This window comes from Suricata suricatta, chromosome 13 (genome assembly GCF_006229205.1).
Source record: "Suricata suricatta isolate VVHF042 chromosome 13, meerkat_22Aug2017_6uvM2_HiC, whole genome shotgun sequence".
Taxonomy (NCBI): Eukaryota; Metazoa; Chordata; class Mammalia; order Carnivora; family Herpestidae; genus Suricata; species Suricata suricatta.
Window position 1 is genome coordinate 59,939,848 of NC_043712.1, and position 23,626 is coordinate 59,963,473.

At 37.9% G+C, this 23,626-nt stretch overlaps 1 protein-coding gene across 9 annotated transcripts in view; it reads right to left on the reverse strand.

The window, feature by feature from the left end:
• The window catches only part of KDM4C (lysine demethylase 4C), a 392,424-nt gene that overhangs the window by 321,388 nt on the left and 47,410 nt on the right, over nucleotides 1-23,626 (reverse strand). For all 9 annotated transcript variants that reach the window (XM_029919878.1, XM_029919877.1, XM_029919876.1 and 6 more), the window contains exons 5-6: nucleotides 17,382-17,575; nucleotides 1,909-1,958 (exon numbers count right to left, since the gene is read on the reverse strand). In XM_029919878.1, coding sequence (XP_029775738.1) covers nucleotides 1,909-1,958; nucleotides 17,382-17,575 — 244 coding nt within the window. The remainder of the gene's footprint in view (nucleotides 1-1,908; nucleotides 1,959-17,381; nucleotides 17,576-23,626) is intronic.

A 23,626-nucleotide genomic window follows, 5' to 3' on the forward strand; every position in this document is an offset into this window, starting at 1 on the left:
TTCAGACAGTTTATGTCAAAGCATTCACAGACAATTTATAGCAGAAATTTCAGTGTGTGACTCTATACTGTAAAGTTTACATTGGCTCCATTTTAAAAGTTCACTGGTGGTGAGGCAAACAGAAAATGGTGGAATAATTGTTATAGAGAAGAAGGTAGTTCAGCATACAGATTTAGCACAAAGTTCATTGCCTCTGTATTTAAGGATTATGGTAATCATTTTCTTAGCTGTGTTCTAATCTATTATCCAGAACCAGGATTCATCCACCTTAATATTCATGAAAATAGTCCCTAACAAAGTTCAAGATTACAATTACATTGCTATTATTACTACAATGTATTACATTTTAAAAACACTAAGGCTTTATAGTTATTAGCCTGCCAAAATTATAATAAAGCTTCTGACAAATGTGATACTGTAACTGTTCCTTCTAATACTCTTCTATAATTCTGGGGGAAAGTAACTTTTAGATATCATTAACAACTTCTGTTCAAAACTATCAAGTCAATGAAAGGGGTTTTTCAGTGTCCTCATTTCATTATCAAATGAAAACATACATTATGCAAGAACAAAAATCCTTTCCTACTAAAAGGCAAACCTAAAACACCAATAAAACAGATCAGCACCTCACTAATAGGACAATGGTCACTGAGGATTCGATCCTGGATAAAAGCAGCAGAATGTCTTAGGCTAGCTGTCACTCAAATGGAACTCTACTTCCTCTAGAAATAAGTCACTAGCAGTCTACTTCTTCCTTGGTAAGGGAAAACAGATGAGGTTGGCAGAGGGTGAATATGATTCTCCTCCCTTGTATTAACAGATATGGCAAGGTTTTTTTTTTCCTGTCCTACAAGACAGAAAAGAAAAGAGGAAGGCACCTTCTGTGATAGAAGTGGGTATACAATGAAACCATTAATAGAGTTCTTCATTCTGGCCCTTATGAAGATGGACAAAGCCATGAAAAATTCAAGTTCCACTAAGATATGTTTAAATTTTCCAATCGAAGGGGCACGTGTGTGGCTTAGTTGGTTGAGCATCTGACTTCAGCTCAATTCATGATCTCACAGTTTGAGTTTACGCCCCGCATCTGGTTCTGTGAATGAAAGCTCAGAACTTGAAGCCTGCTTCAGATTCCTTCATTATCTCATGCCTCATGCTTATCTGGTTATGTCATCTTCATACTTCCGTAAGAGCAACCCCACACTCAGGGTGCCAATCAGGAGTCAGAAGGAGATTTAACACAACCCTTTGGTGAAATGATAGGACAACTACTCATAAAATACCTGCAGCCTGAGAAGAAGCATCAGTACTCTCTGTAATTTATCTCAAGAGTGTAACTTAAAAAAATGAAAAATAGGGGTGCCTGGGTGGCTCAGTCAGTTGAGCGTCTGACTTTAGCTCAGGTTATGATCTCACGATTCATGATTTCAAGCCCCATATCAGGCTCTGTGCTGACAGCTCAAAGCCTGGAGCCTGCTTCAGATTCTGTGTCTCCCTCTCTCTCTGCTTCTCCCCTGCTCGCACTATGCACTCTGTCTCTCTAAGAATAAAAAATTTTTTTAATGTTTATTGATAAAAAAGGACAAATATTGTTAGCACAATAATGTTAAATTATATATGTATATCTGTATTAAAATTATATAAAAGAGAAAAAAATTGGAAATAACCAAAATAGTTAAGTGCAATTACTTGATGAACTACTAAGCAGCCAACTAAAATAATCATGAAAACTATGCAACAGGAAAAATATTCACACAGTAACGTGAAAAAAATTTAATTGTTCAATTAGAAAAACATTCAAAAGTCATTAACTTAAAAAGAGTAAAACTAACAAAGGGAGATTCCACACTATCAAAATACCTCAAAAATAAAGAATCTGTCTAGATGAAAAACAGAAAGCAAGTTTACCTTGAGCTAGTCTTTCAAGTCGTTTTCCATGTTCCGGGGGTATTGCATACCTAAGATTTTAAACATAAATAAAAATTTTAGGTTTATAACTGCTCTTAGTATCCTAAGATAATTTCATGTAAAACAAAAACAAAAACAACAATGCCAAATTCCACTTAAGACAAACTGAGATTAGAAAACCAATCACAGAGTTATATCCCCTGGACACTAGACAGAAGAAAAACAAACTTATAAACCACCTATTTCAATACCCCAGCTCACCGGAAGGCACTTGTGGGGAAGAACACTGGGTGTTATATGGAAACCAACTTGACAATCAACTATCAAAAGAAAAAAACACCCCAGCTTACCATCCCAACCACATTTTACAAATTAGGGAACAAAGGCCCAAGGCCAGTAAACTACTTAGACAAGGGAAACAGCCACAGCAAGAAGAATAAAACCTCTTTTACAACATTCATAGCACCCAGAAATCCAGGGCTATTTTTGGTTGTATGTTTTATGTTTTACTGTTGGTTAGTTTGGCCTTTGTTTTTAAGAAAACCTATGTTGCTGTGCTTTTTTTTAACCTTTTAAAATGTTTTTATTGATAGCAGGATAAAACACAAAATTATTACAGCAATATTCATATTTCCACCAAATCTTTCTAAGAACATTATACCGTTCAAATAAAATTTTTAAGTTTATTTATATTTGAATGGCAGAGAGAGAGAGATGGGGACAGAGGATCTGAAGCAGGCTCTGAGCTGATGGCAGAGTCTGATGCAGGGCTTGAAGTCACAAACTGTGAAATCATGACCTAAGCCAAAGTCAGATGCTTAACCAACTGAGACACCCTGGTGCCCCTCAAATGGATTTTAAATAAAAAATTACCAGCAAAAAGAAAGCACTATTTATCAATTTTATGATTTTGTGACTTTTAAAACCTTGATTATAGAAAAAAAATGTTCACCTGGTACAGAAATACTCATTTCTAGTTCCTGGTGTTTTTAAAAGTGAAATACTTGAACTTATCTACAATGAACTTACTAAAAAATTTTAAACAATCTCAAAATCTATTATATAATCTTATAAGCAGTTTAATGAGGAAATTTAATGATATTAAAAATATAGTTAAATAATTATTTCATATTTTAAGTAAAAATGATGTTATTCTTAAGACCTACATATTCTGTTTACTAGCTCAATATATATGAAGTACAAGTTACTTTTTACTAAAATAATTTTTCTCATTTTACTTAACACCACACTTGGTTGCATTTAATGTCACTGATAACATATGCAAAACTTAATTGGATCCGATGTAACTAGGCAATTCTCTGAAAGAAAATTCAACCATATATCCTGTTCCTTAAGGCACTGTTAATGAAATTATTCCAACTGAATAGGGGAGATAAAATTTTAGCATAACTAAATGACAATCATCTAATTTATTTATAAACTGGCCACTTCTTACCAGTTTTTAATCCCCAGTTTACATCACCAAATATACCCAGAAAGGGAAAACAAAACCCATCTACATGCTCCAGACAAGAGGGCCATGTCCCCCATAACATTCACACACACATGTACATGTACACACACATGCTTACACACATGTAACAGGTATATGCTTGCCCACAAATGGCTAGACATGGATGGAGATTTCCTTTTCTGAAGAATTGGCATCAAAGTTAAAGCTCATTAATCTGAAGTCCAATCATCTATTCAAAGAAAACATATAGGGGTATCTGGGTGGCTCAGTCGGTTGGGTGTCTGACTTCAGCTCATCTTCCTGACAGGCACGCTTCTTCTCCAGAGTTCTCCATCCATCCAACTTTCCAGAAATGTTGGAGTTGTCTGTAGTTGTACTCCCCTTATAAATCAATCCCCAAGTTGTATGTATTCTACCTTGTTCCTGTTCAAAAGGGGTCTCATAAATCTCATGCATTTATTTCTCTAGCCCCACTGCCACCATTTTGATCCAGGCCACAATTCTCCATCACACACATTACTGCTTCAACTCTTAAATGGTCACCCTGCCTCTGGCCTTGCCCTCTCTAGTCTATGTAGCCCAATCAGAGCATATTACTTTCCTTCCCTATTTAAAATCTATGTAGCAAGAGAATCTTGTGACTTAACAGAGACAAACTGAAGGGCAGATATGCAGAGGGACTTAGCACAGACCTCGCTGAGAGGAGTTCTATGGCATGGAAAAATTCCTAGATGTTTCTATGAAAATATCCCATCACTCAGAAGTTTCAACATACACAAGATCAAATTCATGATTTCCTCCTCCTTTAAAATTATTCTCTCTCCAAGCATTCATAACTCCATTTTCCCTTAGTCTTCCAAACTAAGTCAGTCTTTCTGATTTTTCAGTCTCTCTGCCCCTATTGCCAGTCACAAGAACTATCCACCCTATACCCAAAACTTCATATCCATCTCTCTTAGCATCGCATCAGTTTCAACTTTGATTTGCCACCAACTAGACTACTATGATACCTAAACACTCTGCCTAAATCTCTCTGGGCAGCTAGAGTGCTCAAAGCACTACCATAAGACCCTTTATTCCTTACTGCCTAGCTTTCAAGGACTCCCACACATACAGTTTAGCCCTACCATTAAACATCAACAATCTTCTCTGAGTAGGCTAGACTATGAATTATTCTGTCATTGAGCAACTACTGCCTCAGTCACCTCACACTTGGTGGCCTCAGGCTCCACTGCTGCCCACATCAACCAGTGGTCACCAACCCTTGTCCCTGCCCCAGGCTCCAACTGGCCAGCTGGCAGGCATGCCCTCCTCTGAGGACAGGGAAACCTAAGAAAAATCCACATTGAAAGACATCCCACATTACTGGAATTTACTCTTTGAAAGATTAAAAGTCATGAAAGTCAAGGAAAGTCAAAGGAACTATTCTAGACTGAAAGAGACTACAACACACAACTGAATTCACTACATGGCTCCGAACAGGACTTTCTTTGCTATAAAGTACACACAGGGCTACCTCAAGAAACAAACCAATGTACACATGGTGGAGAGTCCCAAATATCAATACAAGTAGGGAAAAAAAAATAACCAAAGGCACAACAAGAGAGACCAAGGGACCATTAAAAGAACACCTCCTGAACAGACAGGCCCTGGACAGTCAATGAGCCTCCTCTAAGCAATACTCACAGGTACAGAATGCATAACAAGCTTTTAAAACTGACAAGAGACAGAAAGCTGGCCAAAATAACAAAACGGAAGCACTCTCCTGTAATGAATTATTCCATCATTTACCTGAGCTTTAACCTCACTCCTCACCTCACACCTCACCTCATTCCACTCAAATCCCAGCCTGCCAAGCCCAGATTCCACCTCCTCCTTGAAGCACTCACTGATCACTACAAATCTCAGCAATCTCACCCCTTTTCTTTATCCCAGAGCCCTTCTGTTATATTTTCATGTAGTATTTATCATCTACTACTTTCCAATGTGTGTTGCTATTCAGTGTGCATAATCACCTTTGACTGGAGAGCCAACGAGTTCTATAAGAGAGAGAATGACTACCACAAACTAGAAATTTTCACATGAATTATCCTTTTTAACATATCTTGTATAGTGACTATCCAGTTCATAGCCAAGCACTCTACTATGTACTACACCATAGCCTGGTTATGCAGCTAATTCTTAATTCTTTGAGGATATGAATGTGTCTTGCCCTTCTTTGTATTCTTTGAAACCCACCAAATAGATGCCTACCATTGTATACCCTCAGGTACAGAACTGGTTTGTTGAAATTATTAATTGCTCATTTAACCTTTAGGACAGGTTTTTGTTTCAGACATAATAAATACCACCAACAATTCTGCTAATATTAAGAAACTACGAATCACTAATGAACTATAAACACACTAATTAGATATTTACAGGGTGATGTTTTATTTAAAACAAGAGTCTTTTATGAATTAAAAAAAATCTAATTTGAAGGCCAAGGAAAACAGAATAATCCCTCTAAGCACATCTTTTGGTGTTTTACTCAAAGAAGAGACCTAAAGTAATGTTATCCTGATGAGTGTAATATAAACACGATCTTGAATGAATAATATCAGGCTGACATTTCAAACTATCAGGAGGCAAAGGTGTATCTTTCAAAATGTAGTAGATCCACTTCTCTGATTCAGGTTTTCTTTATGAAGTATTTCTCTTTTCAAGGTATGCTCAGTCCATTAGTCCTTTAGAAGTGTTTATCAGCACTTCTCAAAGGTAAACTCCTACTTCACAACACTCCCTGAAACTCTCCCTAATTTGGGAGGGAACCCTGGGACTGTCACTAACGTGCTTAGAAAAAAACGTTCTCAGTTACCCCCCACCCCCACCCATATCTCTGTCACTGTGCCATCTGCTGGCTCAGCTTCAACCCACCCTGTAGCATCTAGGGCAGTCTTAACCAAGCCCAGAGCACAGAAGGAGAACCCTTCCAGGTCCATGTCATACTCAAGCAGATCAATCCTAAAACAGGGCTGTTCTTTACTCCCTCTCTTAACTGAGGCTGTGTGTGAAGCAGCCCTTTCTTCTCCTTGTGTTTCCTCTTTTTCTTGAAGCTTCTCTTATAGTCATCTCCCAAAAAGAGTAAAATTCACATCCCCAAGGACAGTTTTCTGATTAGACGAGCCTAAATTGACTCTCCTCTCTTTTACTGGCATATGCTTGTGCACTTGTTCTCTATAGTTATTAAGAGTATGAAAAAATAACTGACCAATAAATACTATAACAGCTCACCACAGCTACTGTTTATTGAACATGTATAGCACACCAGACTTTGTGCTACGATCCTATAATGTAAATTCTACTACTACCCCTCCATTTTACTGATTAAAAAAAACCTCAAGGCTTAGAGGGATTAATTTACTTGAACTAGAAGGACAACAGAGCTGGCACCCAACCCCAGACTGATGGGACTCCAAAGCCTAAGATGTGCTTTCCAGCCCTGTATTCCACTCCTGTTTCCTCACCAATTGTCACAAAGATGCCAACTGGAAGGAAGTGGGAGGGGCTAATTACGTCCCCAAGGACATATACAATGATCACTGCAATCACAAGAGAGTGATCCAACTTTCGGAAGAAAGTTTTCTGCCTGTAACTAACAGACTAAAGTTCCAATATTCACACAGAATTCTTCTCCCAGCTAGCTACCCTTCCTGCCTTTATCACTTTTTTGTAAATATTCCTTTATTTGGGGGAAAGCACAAGCAGGGGAGGATTTGGGGTCAGGGGGACAGAGGATCCAAAGCAGTTCTGCACTGACTGGCTGACAGCAGATGTGGGGCTCAAACTCACAAACCAAGAGATCATGACCTGAGCTGAAGTCAGACGCTCAACTGACTGAGCTATCCAGATGCCCCATACCTTTATCACTGTTAAAACTCACAACTGAAACAAAAATATCACTAACCTCTCAAACCAAAATTACAGTATGCACCAAGCAAAAGACAAAAGCATTTTAAATAAAATGCAGATATAAAGAACAAAGCAATTAAGCCAGTACAAAAGTTTTCCTGAGTTCTTGTTAAACTGTTGCACATGAATTTAGCCTTAGTTCTTCCATCTTAACCCAGAGTCTACTTTCTAGGCCTGCACTCAGTGGAGGCTACGTGACTATCCCCAGGTACAAGAAAAAGAAAAGCAAACAAGTAAGGAGACAAGGGTTAACGGTCCCTGTTAATGGTTATTTACGATGCAACTGGCATTCTCTGTCCTTAAGAAAATAACTCTTTCCTTGAGACCCCGCTATGACCCTAAACCTTGCCTTCAGAATAACAAATGTTTTCCTGCGTACCAGAATAAGGGCTCTCTCCTTATCTCTTCGTAGACCCACTTACTATAAGCGCTCAATTCTGCTTCTGTATCTCCTGCTTGCTTGCTCATTATAAAAAGCCCTAAGTTCTTGGACTTGGGGCCACACATTTGGAGTTCTATCTTAACTCTGTGCAGTCCCAGCCGGTAATAAAGACTCCCTTAATTCAGCTTCAGTGGTCTCAGTTGGTCTCTGTGTCTCTCAGCATAGCAAAACAAAATTTCGTGAATCAGAGTAAAGTCCCTATCTATAGTTCACAAAACTCAATCTTTCTTAAGTGGTTAACTAACAAGTTACTTCTAAATCAGGGCATATTCCTAACTGAAAGAGAAACTGAAAAAGAAGACTGAACAATTATGGATTTTGTATGTGTTACATTTTCATATTACTGATGATGTTAACAAGTTTTAATATTTGTACATTTATTAAAGTTTAAGCATTCATATTTTAATTTATAAAGTCTCATTAGTTAACTGTGGAAAAGAGAGGACTGCTAACTTCATTTTCAGTTCATAAAAACAGATGAATGCAAGCGAGAAACAGCATAGGACTAGCATAGGATGTGTGGTAGGTTCCCCCTTCTGGATGAGGCCCTCACCGCATTCTCTAAAGGAAGGCTTAATCATCCAGTCCTGTTCTCTCTCCCAACATCATGGCCCCTAAAATGGGAGGCAGTGGGCGGCCCATATCCAACGAGTGATCCGAGTGATCCGTTTGTGACTATAAAGGCTTCAATGTGGGGTAATTTACACCTCCAGAGGCCTGTGGGATCTGCCATGGCACTTCTGCAGTCGCTCCCCTTCTGCACAGTCCTGCCTTCCCTCCCCCTCACAGGGACCTCTTGTACACAAATCTGAGTTTCAGAATGGGCTTCCTGAGCAATCTGAGTTACAATGAATGTGTTTGTAAGGAGGTGTCACTCAAAGTGAGGCATCTTAAAGTATGGCCTAGAGGTTGAGGTATTTGAGCTGAGGCCCTATAAGACCAGGAAAAAAGCCCTGAAGCAAAAGAACTGAGCCAGAGTTTAGGCCCATCCTTATGCTATCTTATGGCCCATTTCCTAACAGAACAATTAGATGAAAAATCTGACATCTGCAGATAGTCACAGGTGAGGGGACTGCAGCAAAAAAAAAAAGAAAAAGAAAAAGAAAAAGTCCTAACTAGGAAGTTTCAGTGAATAATAGAGCATTAAAAACATAAGCAGTTCTTTTCCATCTGGGATTCAAAATACAGTTCAGTATCCATATACATGTAAATTAATATCCTGAGTAACCATAAAAATCAAGTCACATTTTGCCTGAAATAAACTGCTGAATATTTTCTAAGTGTGTCCTACACACTACTAACATTTTCTTCCCTGAAAGGTACTATTGTTAGTTGATATCAAACACAGGCCATATAAAAGAAGTCTCCTCTTTAATACTCTCCAAAATACTGGTGCACCTGGGTGGCTCAGTCAGGTGAGTGCTCGACTTCGGCTCAGGTCATGATCTCACGGTCCATGACATTGAGCCCCAAGTCGGGCTCTGTGCTGACAGCTTGGAACCTGGAGCCTACTTTGGATGCTGCACCTCCCCCCAATAAATAAATAAACAGTTAAAAAATTTTAAATACTCTTCAAAATACTCAACAGATAACACAATCAGCAATAAATTTTTCTAGTACTAGAGGATCAAATGACTGATTTTCACATTGTTTTCTATCCCCACCCTCACCCCCCATCCTGGGCCCAGGGTTTCCAGATGAAAGTACTTCAAGGAAGGAGTTGCTGAAGGAGACTGTCCCACCAAATGTCCCACCTGACATTTCAACCAGGTCAGCTCTTCCTTTATTTTCAGTTTTATATACTGACCTTCTAAACAAACTTCACTTACATAAAGTCTGAAAACCTCTGTACTTTTTCTTTAAGTTGTTTTACTTACTTTGAGAGAGAGAGAGAGTACATGTCCATGCAAGTACAGGAGGGGCAGAGAGAAAGAGGGAGGAAGAAAATCCCAAGTAGGCTCCACACTGTCAGCACAAAGCCCGACACGAGGATCAATCCCACAAATCCATGAGATCATGACCTGAGCTGAAATCAAAAGTAGGACATTTACCTGACTGAGCCACCCAGGTGCCCCTGAAACCCTCTGTGCTTTCTCGAAGTAATTGGCATAGTTCCTGGCACTCATAAAAGGGCTTCACTAAATGGAATGGAGTCACCAAAAACAAAACATACATCACCACCCTAGTCAAGTCCTACTCCTTGAAAAGTAAGCCTACAAAGAATGAATATATTTGAGATCATAGAAGACATAAATCTATTTGCAAGCCTATCTGTAGATGTGTAATCACACACGTTCACACACACATACAATTTTCTATATACTCAAGTCAAAGAATAATTTTTGCAAAACAAATTCTTAACTAGTGTATATTTTCTACGAAGTACTATCTAAACAGTAAGATTAAAACCATCTGAAAAGGAAGGAAGAAATATGGGGAAAAAGATAAGCTAGGCAAAGTAATTATTGAATTACAACATTTGCCATGATACTTTGCAAAACTTACAGCACTCATGTTTGTTTTTCATGAACTATAAAGTAAATAAATTTGCATTAACAGTATGATTTTTCCCTAAGAGTTGTGGATTTGATTCAGCAATTTCTTGTCATTTGAAGGAGTTTCTCTAGTTCTTGTAGGTGACAATGATAGCTTTAAGTCAAAGCACCAACTATAAGACACGTCCCGGAGGAATGTACAAGTCCCTGCTATGTCTTCCAGGGATACCAAGAGTACTTAATGTAAGTTCAAAGTTCCTGTATGAGAATACACACTTAGGGATCAGTTAGTAAAAAGGCATTACATTGTTCAGTGTAAAGACTGAGATTTTCTTTGAAAACTGCAAACACTAGACCTCATAGATGCTTCTTTTAGGGAACTCTGCTGAGCAGCATCTATGAGACTCAATGTGTGGACCACAAGCATGTGTATGTGTGCCTGTACAGTAGTGTTTATTCCTAAGTCAAGCTCAGGTCTAAGTAAACTATAATCCATTTGATGAATCATAATTTTGATACCACTTATCATTGTACCCTTTTCTCTCAACTAATATAACCAGTAGCTGAGCACAAAATTAACACCACATTTTTAAGTGTATTTCCAGTTTCTTATACCTTTTATAATAATACCTTAAAAACTATGCATCCATATGTATAAAAATGATCAGAATAATTTATACAGTTAATTTCATTAATACTTGGATAAAGTATTTATACAAGTCTATTTTTCCTGTTTAGAGGGCAATTTCCCCCAGGAATAGTAATTAGAACTAGAAACAAACTACTTAATTCCAAGAGTATTTTTTCTATACAAATCATCAAAAGGATACATTTGTCACCATCATCCAATTAGTCTTAACATTTACAATGAGAACATATTAATGAGTCTAAACTTACTAAGTGGACATGTAGGAATTAATACCATGGATTGCTAATTCAATGTATCATTAAATATTATCAGGCTATCCAATCTCTAAAGCAATGTTCCGTACTAGGTGTTTAAGGAAAAAAAATCTCAGTAAGAAATTCCTCCATAAAACTGTTTATTTAACAAGTACTGCATACCTACTGTGTGCCACGATCTTGCCAGGTATTGTGCCAGGCAAAGGATATGTGCTAGTGAACAAAAGTAACAGGATTCCCTGCTCTAGGAGCTCGCACTGTGATGGAGAAGATATATGTTAACAAGCATAGGTCAATATAACACCTACTTGTTTATTGTTTTAAAAAACTAAGATTTGAATTCAAAATTCAACAATAATCAAATACTTATTTTTAAGTAAACAGCTTCTCCTCTACCCCAGAAAGAAAGGAAGAGGAAAAAGAGCAAGGAGTAAACGTGAGATGGGACAGGAGTGAATGGAGACAGGGAGAGATGCAGAGAAAAGCTGAGACTCACACCCAATGAGAGCGTCTGATCTTGGGACTGACCCATTCTTCTAGGTTACCCCAACCATAAACACTTGCAAACATCCTTTTGCTTAAACTTGGTTTATGTCATTTAGAACCAAGAATTCTTACTAATACAAGATCTATGAGGTCCTTTATGTAAGATAAGCAATATATATTTATTAACTAAAATGTATGAAATGTTATTGATAAAGCACTTATGATGTATCAGGAGCCATAGAACATGCTTTGTGCACTGTATTTCACTTCATCCACACAAGTACCTTATAACCATCTGAGTGTTTTAAGAGAGGAAACTGAGGCATGGAAGTTATATAATAATTGCCCAGGTCACATGATTCAGTAAAAAGTAATGCCAGAACTCAAATCACAAGACTCGGGTACAAAAACCCAAGCTCTTAAATACCATACAACACTGAACAAATGATGTAATGAAAAAGCATCAAACTAAATTTGTATCTATCCTGAATGATCCGACACTTCATTTTTTTGTCATTTTCTTTAGCATTTATTCATTTTTGAGAGACAGAAAGCACAAGCAGGGGAGGGGCAGAGAGAGAGAGGAAGACACAGGATCTAAAGCAGGCTCCAGGCTCTGAACTGTCATCACAGAGCTTGATGTGGGGCTCAAACCCACAAACTGTGAGATCATGACCTGAACCAAAGTCAGATGCTTAACCAACAGAACCATCCAGTGGCCCCAATCCGATACTTCTTAATGGTACATGCTCTTTTTCCAAAATCTCACAGTTGAGTAAAATTTAACTAAGTCCAAAATACTAAAGCCCCTCCTTAATTTTTCTAAAAACATCGAGGAGAAACTTCTCTCCTGATTTCAGACCTTTTCAGAGCTTAAGACGTCCTTTCAAATCTCATTTCTCCTTCTCCATAGAGTAATCTGAAAGTCTCATATTCATTACGTTTGGACACAGTCTCCAGAAGGATTCAAGGTACCATCTAAATTCTATATCCTCCAGTAACTAACACTATCACACGTAACAATTGAAAGGGAGAATTACATTTTATTTTCCCTCAAACCCTCTACTCTATTATATATAGACACATCATGCCGAGTTCAGGCTTTGAGTCATTACTATGACAAAAAAGATGATTTATTTTCATAATGCTAGTAAAATAATAGTAATTGGAAATATTTGTATAGTACTTTACAGTTTACACAACACTTTTACGCAAGGTATATCCCTGAGCTCTCCTAGCAATCCTAAAAAGAGAGAATAAATCATGCCTCTGTTCAGCTGCAACTCATAATGAAAGAAGTACAGTGATTTGCCCTAAGTCATTCAGCTGGTAAGTGACAGACTGAGATTTTAAAACAGGTCTTCTAGCTCCAAAGTCAATGCTCATTCCAAGAAAATAAATACTTTACCACTAACTGCTAAACTAAAACAGTTTTCTATCTGCTCATTTAAAACGTTCTTTCTGCCTTAATCTTTACGCCAAAAATGTTTAAACAAACCATCACTTCCTCTAGTCTCTTCAGTCTAGCCCTATGTTCATGGACACTTACTGGGCAAAATCTGCCACATTCAGTGCCCAGTGAAGTATGGCTCAGGGGTTCCATCTGGAGTTATGCATATCTGCAGCTACCCAGAAACCTCAGGAAACTAAAATTCTTAAGTTACACTTTAGACAAAAATCTTTATAAAATATTCTATATATTTCCTTGTCTGTCCCTAAACAGATTGTTATAAAATAACTGAACACTCTCCTGATTCAAACAGGAATTACAGAGCCTCAGTCCTAGAGCCAAGCCCTGTGTTAAGTGCCAATGATTCAAAGGCAAACAGACATAGACCCCAACTTCAAGGCAGACACAGAAAAGGGTAAGGAAGCAGGCAGAAGCACATGAAAAGTGCAAAAACAGGTAACTAAGGTAGCGGCAGTACATGGTCCAGAAAGCCTTCAGGCAAAAACTAAGGGAGACAGAGGCAGGACACAGCAGAGACCAGTGTAGACATGGAATTAACGAGGGAATCTCAGGCAGGTTTGCAATAATCATTTCCAAAACTTGATGCCTACAATTAGACAAGAAGGAGGAGGAAGAGAGGAGGAGAAGGGCAGGGAGGAAAAGAAGTGGGAAGAAGAGCAACAAGCAGGAGGGTGGGGAGAAACAGGGAGGGGGAAGAAAGAGGAGGAAGGGCAGGAGGGGCAGGAGGAGGGGGTAGGAAAAGTAGCAGTAGATGGAAGGGTAGGAGGAGTAAGAGTAGGAGTAGGAGTAGTAATAGTAGCAGTAGAAGTTGAAGTTCAACACGTCTATAAAAATACAAGAAGGAAGATACATTGTTCAGGTCAGAGAAGTCAAGTACAGGGGTGGGCACCCCCTAGAGAAATGTAAAGGCAACCATCCCACTATACAACTCAACAAGGAGTAGACAACAGAAAGGAACCAGTACATGTACTCATATGTACATAGAGAACTTGATGTCACCTCCTCATCTTCTCATTTTATAGACAGAGTAAGTAAAAATATTTCCATGGTTCTGATCACAAATCACAGAATTAAACATTAGAGATCATCATGATTTAACCTTGACATTTTGTGGATGAGTAACCTGGGGTCCAAGAAATACAGTTATTTGGCCAAAGCCACAAATGTTAGCAGCAGAATAAGGAATAGACCCCAAACTGCTGGGCCCTTTAAGTTCTGCCAACAGACACCATCCACCTCCCAATATTTACATTAATTTGTACTATTTCTATCTTTCAAAACTCACTTAAAATATATTTTGAGGAGTACAAAAATGAATTTTAATAACAGAATTTACCTCAAAATTATTTATGCTGAACTAATATAATCTTTTATAAAACTATTGGGAAATATCCTTAGTCATTTATAACATTCTTCTCCTACGGTAGTTATCCTAGAAAATGGAATGTAGATTAGAAGTCATAACTCACTGTGGTGTTTTATTATTTTATCATTATAAATAATAGTCAAGGTTAAATATAATAGTGATATTATAAATCTACCATTAATGCATAAAATGGAGTCTATATGTCTATAATAACTAACAGAGTAATTAACTACAAAAAATGTAGATGCCGGCAGAAAGAAATCTTTGAAAATGGGCATAATTATTCTCACTCATGAACACTGGTACTCTTGCACAAAGATACAGGACTCGAGAATCAGTCTTTTCCCTGACCAAAATACTCTCCCCTAAATAATCTTTAAGAGATAACATAATCCTGTTCCCAAGGCAGGGTTGGGGGGATCGTCTTTCTTGATAAGAAAGCAGAGATATCATCTAAACTCCTCTAATACTAAAATCTCAAATTATTGTTCTCATTAACTGATTTCTAAAATACCTCCAGAAAAGTTTTGATACGAACTTTTCAGATTTTTAAGGAAAATATATAGTACATAGTTGCCTATACACTAGATTGTACCAACATGTTGAATTTATCCATTCCATTTAATTTGGTTCACATTAAAAGTGAATGTCACAAAGGCGCCTGGGTGGCTCAGTCGGTTAAGTGTCCGGCTTCGGCTCAGGTCCTGATCTCACGGTTCGTGGGTTAGAGCCTCGCGTCAGGCTCTGTGCTGACAGCTAGGCTCAGAGCCTAGAGCCTGCTTCAGATTCTGTGTCTCCCTCTCTCTCTGACCCTCCCCTGCTAGTGCTATCTCTCTCTCGGTATCTCAAAAAATATATTTTTTTTTAAAAAAGAAAAATAAATAAAAGTGAATGTCACAAAGAGCACAGAGGTAAACTATGCAGCTGAGAAACAATCGAAATGCCTATGAATTGCTTAAAATATCTAAGTCTCTCAAAGCTAAGTCCCAAAAGTACTACAGGATGGTATTTCAAGAGACATTACAGTGGTGTTAAAGAAATATGACAGAGACCCACAGGAACTAAAGCATGGGCTCAAAACTGGCCCTCAGGAAACACCTATGTCATGAATAGTCCCATCATACCATTCTGTCACAAAAGCCTCTCTGAATCGTAGACCACCTATTAACAATGTTTAATTTTGATTTATTCCATTAAAAGAGCAGAATGCTAAGAATTTATCAAGTGAAATGTACAAGTAAAATACCTTTAAAATAAGTTAAACAGCTTCCCCCTAACTTTTTTTAGATCACAAAGCTCCACCACTTTCAGAATGGTCTGCAGTGCCTAAGTGGCTCAGTCGGTTAAGTGTCCAACTTCGGCTCAGGTCATGATCTCACGGTTTGCAGGTTTGAGCCTGGCATCAGGTTCTATGCTGACTGCTCAGAGCCTAGAGCCTGTTTCAGATTCTCTATCTCTCTCTCTCCGCCCCTCCCCTGTTCGTGCTCTTTCTCAGTCTCAAAAATAAGTAAACATTAAAAAAAGATCAGAACTGGGGCACCTGGGTGGCTCAGTTGGTTAAGCCTCCGGCTTCGGCTCAGGTCAGATCTCACGTTTGTGGGTTCGAGCCCCGCATCAGGCTCTGTGCTGACAGCTAGCTCAGAGCCTGGAGCCTGCTTCCAGTTCTGTGTCTCCTTCCCTCTCTGCCTCTCCCCCTCTCATACTCTGTCTCTCTCTGTATTAAAAAAATAAATAAAACATTTTAAAAAAATTTAAAAAAGATCAGAACTGTCTGGATTTTTCTTGTTTGTCCTAAGAACCTTCCTCTTCCACCTAAAACTTGCCTTCCAACTAGGAAGTTGTCATTTTTGACCACTAGGAACTTCTGTTATATTTGGATTTTTTTGGAAAAAGCATATAACTTCACATCTCACCAAATGATAAACTAAAAGGCAAGTAATAATGGCAAAATGGGGGTAGATATTATCCCCAAATAACTGCATCTCAATACTAAATCAGCAGGAGAACTCAGAAAGAGACCATTGTCTTTAACTTGGAGGCAAGAAAGCTACTGGGCTGACAAAAACACCTGAAGAGCATCTTATCATATTCACATCCATCAGAAACATCATCTTTCCTGGGCTGGTCAGGTAGGTGACGCTTTGTATGCTTCCATCTGTGTTTTCCTGCATGTATATGTATTACAGAAAATAGAATTGATGCTTAAATTCCCCTAAGGATAAAACCCACCAGAAGAAGTTCAAAACATGAAATTGGCTACCCAAAAGACATACGAGGGCGACTGACAAACTAACAATTACATATATGTGTACTACATGATGTATTTTACAACGTGGTATATCTGTAAGTCATTAATCAGAAAGATGAGGAAAGAGACTCACAAACACAGGAAACTGCTAGGTAAGAACACATATTAACAATAACATTCCTTTCTCCAAGCCCATCATCCAAAGAGTGATGACAGGCCTCCTGATTCATCCCTCCTATCCTAAATTTGTCATTTATTTAGAAAAGGCTGGACCAGATCATTAAGATGCTCCACATCCATGAGGTCAACTTTCACTCTTAACTATTTCCTTCCTATCTTCCAACAAATACTCAAAAAAGTAATAATGCCTAACAAATTCTTCAAGACCACAGTATCTATCAACTCATGGCCCATAAAATGGTATGCAAGCCACTTTAGATACACAAGTCACCACTAACTTTATGGTTTTGAGCAAAACCGTGGGCATAGTGGAAAATAATCAATTATTACACTCAAAAACTTTCACCTCATATAAATCTGAATTCACCAGATAAAGCAAAAAAAATCCTCTTCAGTAGGTTCATATTGCCCAAATATCAAAACTCCTAAGCAAATGAATATTAAACATGAAACTTGCCAAGACTTGGGCTCTCCAAAGTGGAGATAATTAATGCTGTAGAGGTCCATATCCTCGGTGTGCCACGCGAATGTGGTTTTCCACATGCCAAAATAGAGATAAGGGGTGTTTACACCCTCAATAGAAATACCGCACTCTTCCTCAACCACATCCAAGACTGTATTTAGGCGAGCTATGTTCCATTCATCCACACCCTGGAACCAAGAGAAAGAGAAAAAAAATCAAATGTTAATAAGCTAATAAAAATAACATTTACTAATCAAACTGTCATGTGCCACAATTATCATACTGTACACCTAAATTCACTGAGAGATGAAAAATAAAGCAATCATTATTCAGGTAATATATATATGTATATATCAATTATTAATGATCCAAGATTACTACTAGCATAGTGTGGTTCTACATGAACATTAGCATGAAAGTATACCAAAAAACTTCATGATTTGAAATGGAAGTATAAGTTAAGACTTCACCCCTCAGTTGTTAGCAAAAAATCATTGATTCAAAGACTATGATCTGAAGTGTGCTTTCCATCTTTGGCACACCTTTTCCACCTTCAAAAAGGTGGGTTAGGTTTTTGCTTTTTAAATTATTTACATTTAAATTATGTACATTAGCTTAGAAGTCACATTAAACATCAGGCATCATCTCAATGTACCAATGATAAAATATATCTTCTACCTTCCCACTCTCATCCCTATGCATTTCAACTTTAGCATGTGATACATCATTTCCTAAAAATTCCACTCTAATTATAGGAAAAATTCTTAGCACTCTTCTAAACCACAGATCATTGTGCTTTTACTGTTCCTTCAACTAAATATTAATTTCTTATATTGATGGGATATTCTGAATACAGAATAACTCATAAAAAATCCTCATCCAAACTTTAGTAAAATTGCTGGAATAATGCAGTTTTACAGCAATAATGATGATGATACAGAGAAAAGGAAAGAGTCACTGATACCAGAGTTTTGGTGATAGGAAAAGATTCTAATCTTATTAGAACTTACCAATCAATTATTCAGTTATAACTCACAGCTGCTTAATATATGCCTTTCTCATAATTACACATAAACATTAGAGATTGGGAGCATTCCTATGAAATCATGAGGAAACTGCAATGCCTGTAAATCCATTTCAATCTCCTTGTGATGCTATTAAGGAGGGGCATTAAGTGCATTTCTGTACACCAATAAGGCCTTCTCCAATGACTATGTCAATGACCACAAAGATTTCCCTTATCCACTAAAAACTTTCAGCGTTGTTCTGTTTTAATTTGGTCTCTAGATGATTCTCTAATCAGTGTACTAATATTACTTCCTCAAGCCTTTGGGTTAGGAAAATTATTGATACAGCAGTTAATGAAGCTCTGCGGCAGGTAACATAATTAAAAGTCCCTGGGGAAATAATTTAATTCTCAAATTCCCCTAAGCAGCCACTCTATCTACAACTTAAACCCCACAGTGGGAAGTCTGCTATTTGGAAATTGGTCAAAATAAGTGTCCTTTTAGAGAAGATCCTAGGTTCCAACTCAAGACCTCATAAAAATTAAATCAGAGTCTATAAAATGTTTTATCTCACTCTATTTATAGTGATGCAGCCTCTTAACTCTAGTCCAATCAGACCGCAGTCCAATCACTCTAATAATAGAGTCCTATTTGAAAGTCATTACTGAGGCAATGAATCTAAAGTAATAAATGAGTGCCATATTATAGGAATCATTTTAAATTGAATGGGCTTGTGAATTTAGGAACAAACTATTTCTCTGAAATTCCTTCATTTGGAGAATTCTTATCTTTATTTCTGACTGATATTATCTTTCAGAAATAACTAAGGCTGAATCCTTTGACATCCCTTGACATGTAGGTCTGAGAGGAGAAAGGTAGAGAAGAAAAAGTGCTGAGAGAAGACCCAGATTATGGCCCCAGTCCTGCACTGACCAAGGTAAAAATCACTGAGTTTTTCTGAGCTTCCGATCTTTCTCCAAGAAAACATGAGAGCTGCAGCACTTCCCAGAGTTGCTCAGAGTACTGGTGTAATGGACACAAAACCTTTGGGAATAACACTTACTATTTCTTAGAACCTATGAAATAAACACCTCCACTCTTCTCTAGTAAATCTTACCGGAAAGCATCCAAAACAACAAGGAGATAAGTGATAATATAGGAAATTCACTACTTGTTCTTTCCATTAGTGGGCAAATAACATGTCTGCAAACATGTTATTTACCTGGGTAAGGCCAAGGTTGCCATGATGCTGAAACCTAATTTCTTTCACTAAAATAAAAGGTAATATTATTTCAATTAAAGAAGTTATTAAAATATTAAGAGCAATTGGTATAATGGAGACTAAAAATAAATCTTATTGCTTCAAAATTCCTTCTCCAATTTGCATTCTCTACTGTTGACTGAGCTAACTGCCACCAAGGACAGGCTCTGCTGAAACACTTAAGAGCCCAGGTCTCCCTCTCAGATTTAGACAAGGAGTACACTTAGGCTGTCATTTAAATGAGGTATTGCAGCATATTATACTACACATACATACACACTATACCTATTCAAAATAATCCTGCAAAATAGGTAACATTATATCCAAATGAGCAAATGAAAAAAGTAATACTCCTAGCTAGTAGTAAGTGGCAAAGATCAACCTAAATCTGACTCCTGAGCCATCATTACTAAACTCTATGCTTCCAGTTCTGCTCATCTTAAAATACAAGGTATCATCCCCTTCTCTCAGCCTCCTCAACAAAGATCCAAAGAGGTAGAATTCAGTATAGGGAAATATATAAAGTTCCCACATTCTTCCCACCCATGGGTACAGGTATCCTCCACACACACACACACACACACACACACACACACACACACACACACGTAAAGCTTAAAATGCAAGCCTGCTTTACTTGTAGGAGTGATAACAGAATCCTTTTAGTGTAAAAGCAGTCTTTGAAAGACCCTAGCTACAAACAAGGCCCACAATAACAGGTCAGAATTTGCCCAACTTACAAAGCTTACAGCCATTGAGTTTTAGCAGAAAGTGCACACAAGCCCAAGTTCATAGACAAATGCCTCTTCTGAGATTCCATGCCTCTCAAAACAAGCTCTCCACACAATGTTCAGCAGGTGCTTGAGTAATATTTGTTATTCACCTGACCTCCACTGGGGCAGATGTTTCCTGCCAGATCCCCGCTTCCTCCACTATAATCACCCAGTTGGAATTCTGGGCCTCTCTTGCTCCGTTTGTCTTCTTACTCGGTGTCTGTCATGTTTTTTAAAATAATTCACTATATGGCCCTTGTTCTCCAAAATTAGTCCTAAATCACTAACCTGGCACTCTCTCACTTAGGGCTTTCCACATCTTCATTGACATCACTCTAATAATCTATTCTCAAAATTGTCGACATCCAACCACATGTTTCTCTCCCCATCCCCATCTCCTGCCATTATCCTCAGCACCTTCAATGTTACCCCAATGGGGCTACTTTTCAAACAATCTTATGAGCCCCCAATCTCTTTCCTGAGTTTCAGTGGCACATACTCCACTCTAAGCTGGATTCACAATGACCAACAAAAATTCTGAAATGTAAGAATTATAAAGGGAAAATACCACTTCATTCAAAAATCCAACTATTAAAATAAGATCCACCAACTAGAAGCTATAAGACTCTGAGAAAATACTGAAAGAATTATTAAAGATTTTAAAGTTTTCAGGTCTTCCCCTGATTCAAATGAGGTTATTAAAAAAAAAAAACATACAGAGAAGTCAAATTACGGTATTTCTTCTAACACAGAAATGTCACTGAGTTATAATTGGATGTTGCACTCTTGGTCTACAAAAGCTCACACAGCTAGCACCTATTGAAATCCCCTCTCTCAAAGCCTACCAACTGCAGAACTGGGGACATCTCTTACACCTAATAACATCCCCCAGTAGATTATTAAGAAGAAACAATGTGATGTATGCAAAATGTATTTTAAAAATTATTAAACAAGTTTTGATAAAAGAAAAAAATAACATTTTCTTTATATATGATATCTACCAAAAAACTAGTACCAAGGTTTTTTTAACGTTTATTTAATATTGAGAAACAGAAAGAGACAGAGCATGAGCAGGGGAGGGGCATAGAGAAGGGGAGACACAGAATCTGAAATAGGCTCCAGGCTCTCAGCTGTCTGCACAGAGCCTGACGTAGGGTTTGAACCCACAAACTGCAAGATCATGACCTGAGCTGAAGTCGGATGCTTAAGCGCCTGAGTCACCCAAGCACCCCCAGTACCAAATATTGACACTGTACAGGTACTTGTTAATTATTTTATTAATGCAGAGACCTAAAATTCACTGGGATAATCCCTGTGCTAGCAAAACAGAGGCAAAACACCATTATTTACAGATGGAGGCAAGATGCTCAGTAACTTAACAAGCCTCCTTGCTTGAAAATTAGAGCAATCAGTCTCCTCAGTAGTAAATGTATTGTCTGTCTAGTGAATCATAATTCTTTGTAATCAATCCATTGAAAAACAGCAGAGTTGGTCCCACCTTTATAACTTGGTATTATTACATGGTGTTTCTCGTAGCGCATTACTACCAGGTATTTTTTTTTTTTAGATATTTTTACATAAACTAATTAAATAAAAACACTAATGCTTAAGTATCTTTTAAAATATTATGCTCTTCCTCATTTGGCTTTTACCATCCCTTTCAATACCCTAGCAGAGCCCAGCCAACACCTAACAAAAGACCAGGCATCAATCTCCACTAATTCACCAGGAACTTAGAGCTAGGCTAATGTAAATTACTAACACTAATTCATATGGCTTTAACAAGTCCTTGAAGTTTCAAAGGTAATGCACATGGAGAAAGAAAAATAAAACTTGGTTAGTGCTCTAAAGAATTCAAACTTCAATCCATTTTACACAGTAATGCATGAAAATTGTATCTCTTCATAACTAAGATGGAAGTTCATGGTCCCCTTTTTTTTTTATTTTTTAACATATATTTATTATTGAGAGATAACATGACTCAGGGAGGGGCAGTAAGAGAGGGGAAAAGAGAGAATCTGAAGCAGGCTCCAGGCTTTGAGCTGTCAGCACAGAGCCTGACACAGGGCTCGAACACAAAAACCACGAGATCATAACCCAAGCTGAAATCGGACACTCAACCGACTGAGCCACTCATAGTCCACATTTTAAAACTCAGCATTTCCTTAAGATCTTTACACAATAAAAATAAATTAGACCCATGTGAAGCTCATTTTGCTTTAAAATTAATTACAATGTGTGACACTATAGCTCTTGTTTCTTCCTTTTCATAAAAATATCTCACATTATCTAAATTATTAGTTTTATTTTTTTTTAATTTGAGACAGAGAGAGTGGGAATGGGGCAGAGAGAGGGAAAGAGAAAATCCCAAGCAGGCTCCATGTTAAAAGAGCAGAGCCTGATGTGGGACTCAATCTCATGAACTGTGAGATCATGACCTAAATCAAGGGCTGCACACTTAACCAACTGAGCCACCCAGGGGCCTCTAAACTTATTAGTTTTAAAACAGACCCCCTTTCCTCAAAAAGTTAAAAAAGAATTTACCCTGTGATCCAGCGATTATACTGCTAGGTATTTACCCAAAGAATACAAAAATACTAATTTAAAGGGATACATTCACCCCAATGTTTATAACAGCATTATCCATAATACCTAAATTATGGAAACAGCCCAGTGCCCGTTGAATGATGAGTTTATAATGAAGATGTGGTATATACACACAATGGAATATCACCCAGCCATGAAAAAGAATTAAATCTTGCCATTTGCGAGGACATGAATTGAGCTAGAGAGTATTATGGTAAGCAAAATAAGTCAGTCTAAGAAGACAAATACCATATGATTTCCCTCATATATGGGATTTAATAAATAAAACAAATGAGCAAAGGCGAATAAAAGGAGAGCGAGAGAGACAAACCAAGAAACAGACTCTTAACTATAGAGAACAAATTAATGGTTACAAGGGGGAAGACTGGTTGGGGGATGGACGAAATAGGTGATGGGGATTAAGGAGCGCACTTGCTGGGGTGAGCCCCACATTGGGCTCTGTGCTAATAGTTCAGAGCCTGAAGCCTGCTTTAGATTCTGTGTGTGTGTCTCCCTCTCTCTCAAAAATAAGAGGGAAGGGCAGGGCAGGGCAGGGCAGGGAAGGGAAGGGAAGGGACGGGACGGGACGGGACGGGAAGGGAAGGGAAGGGA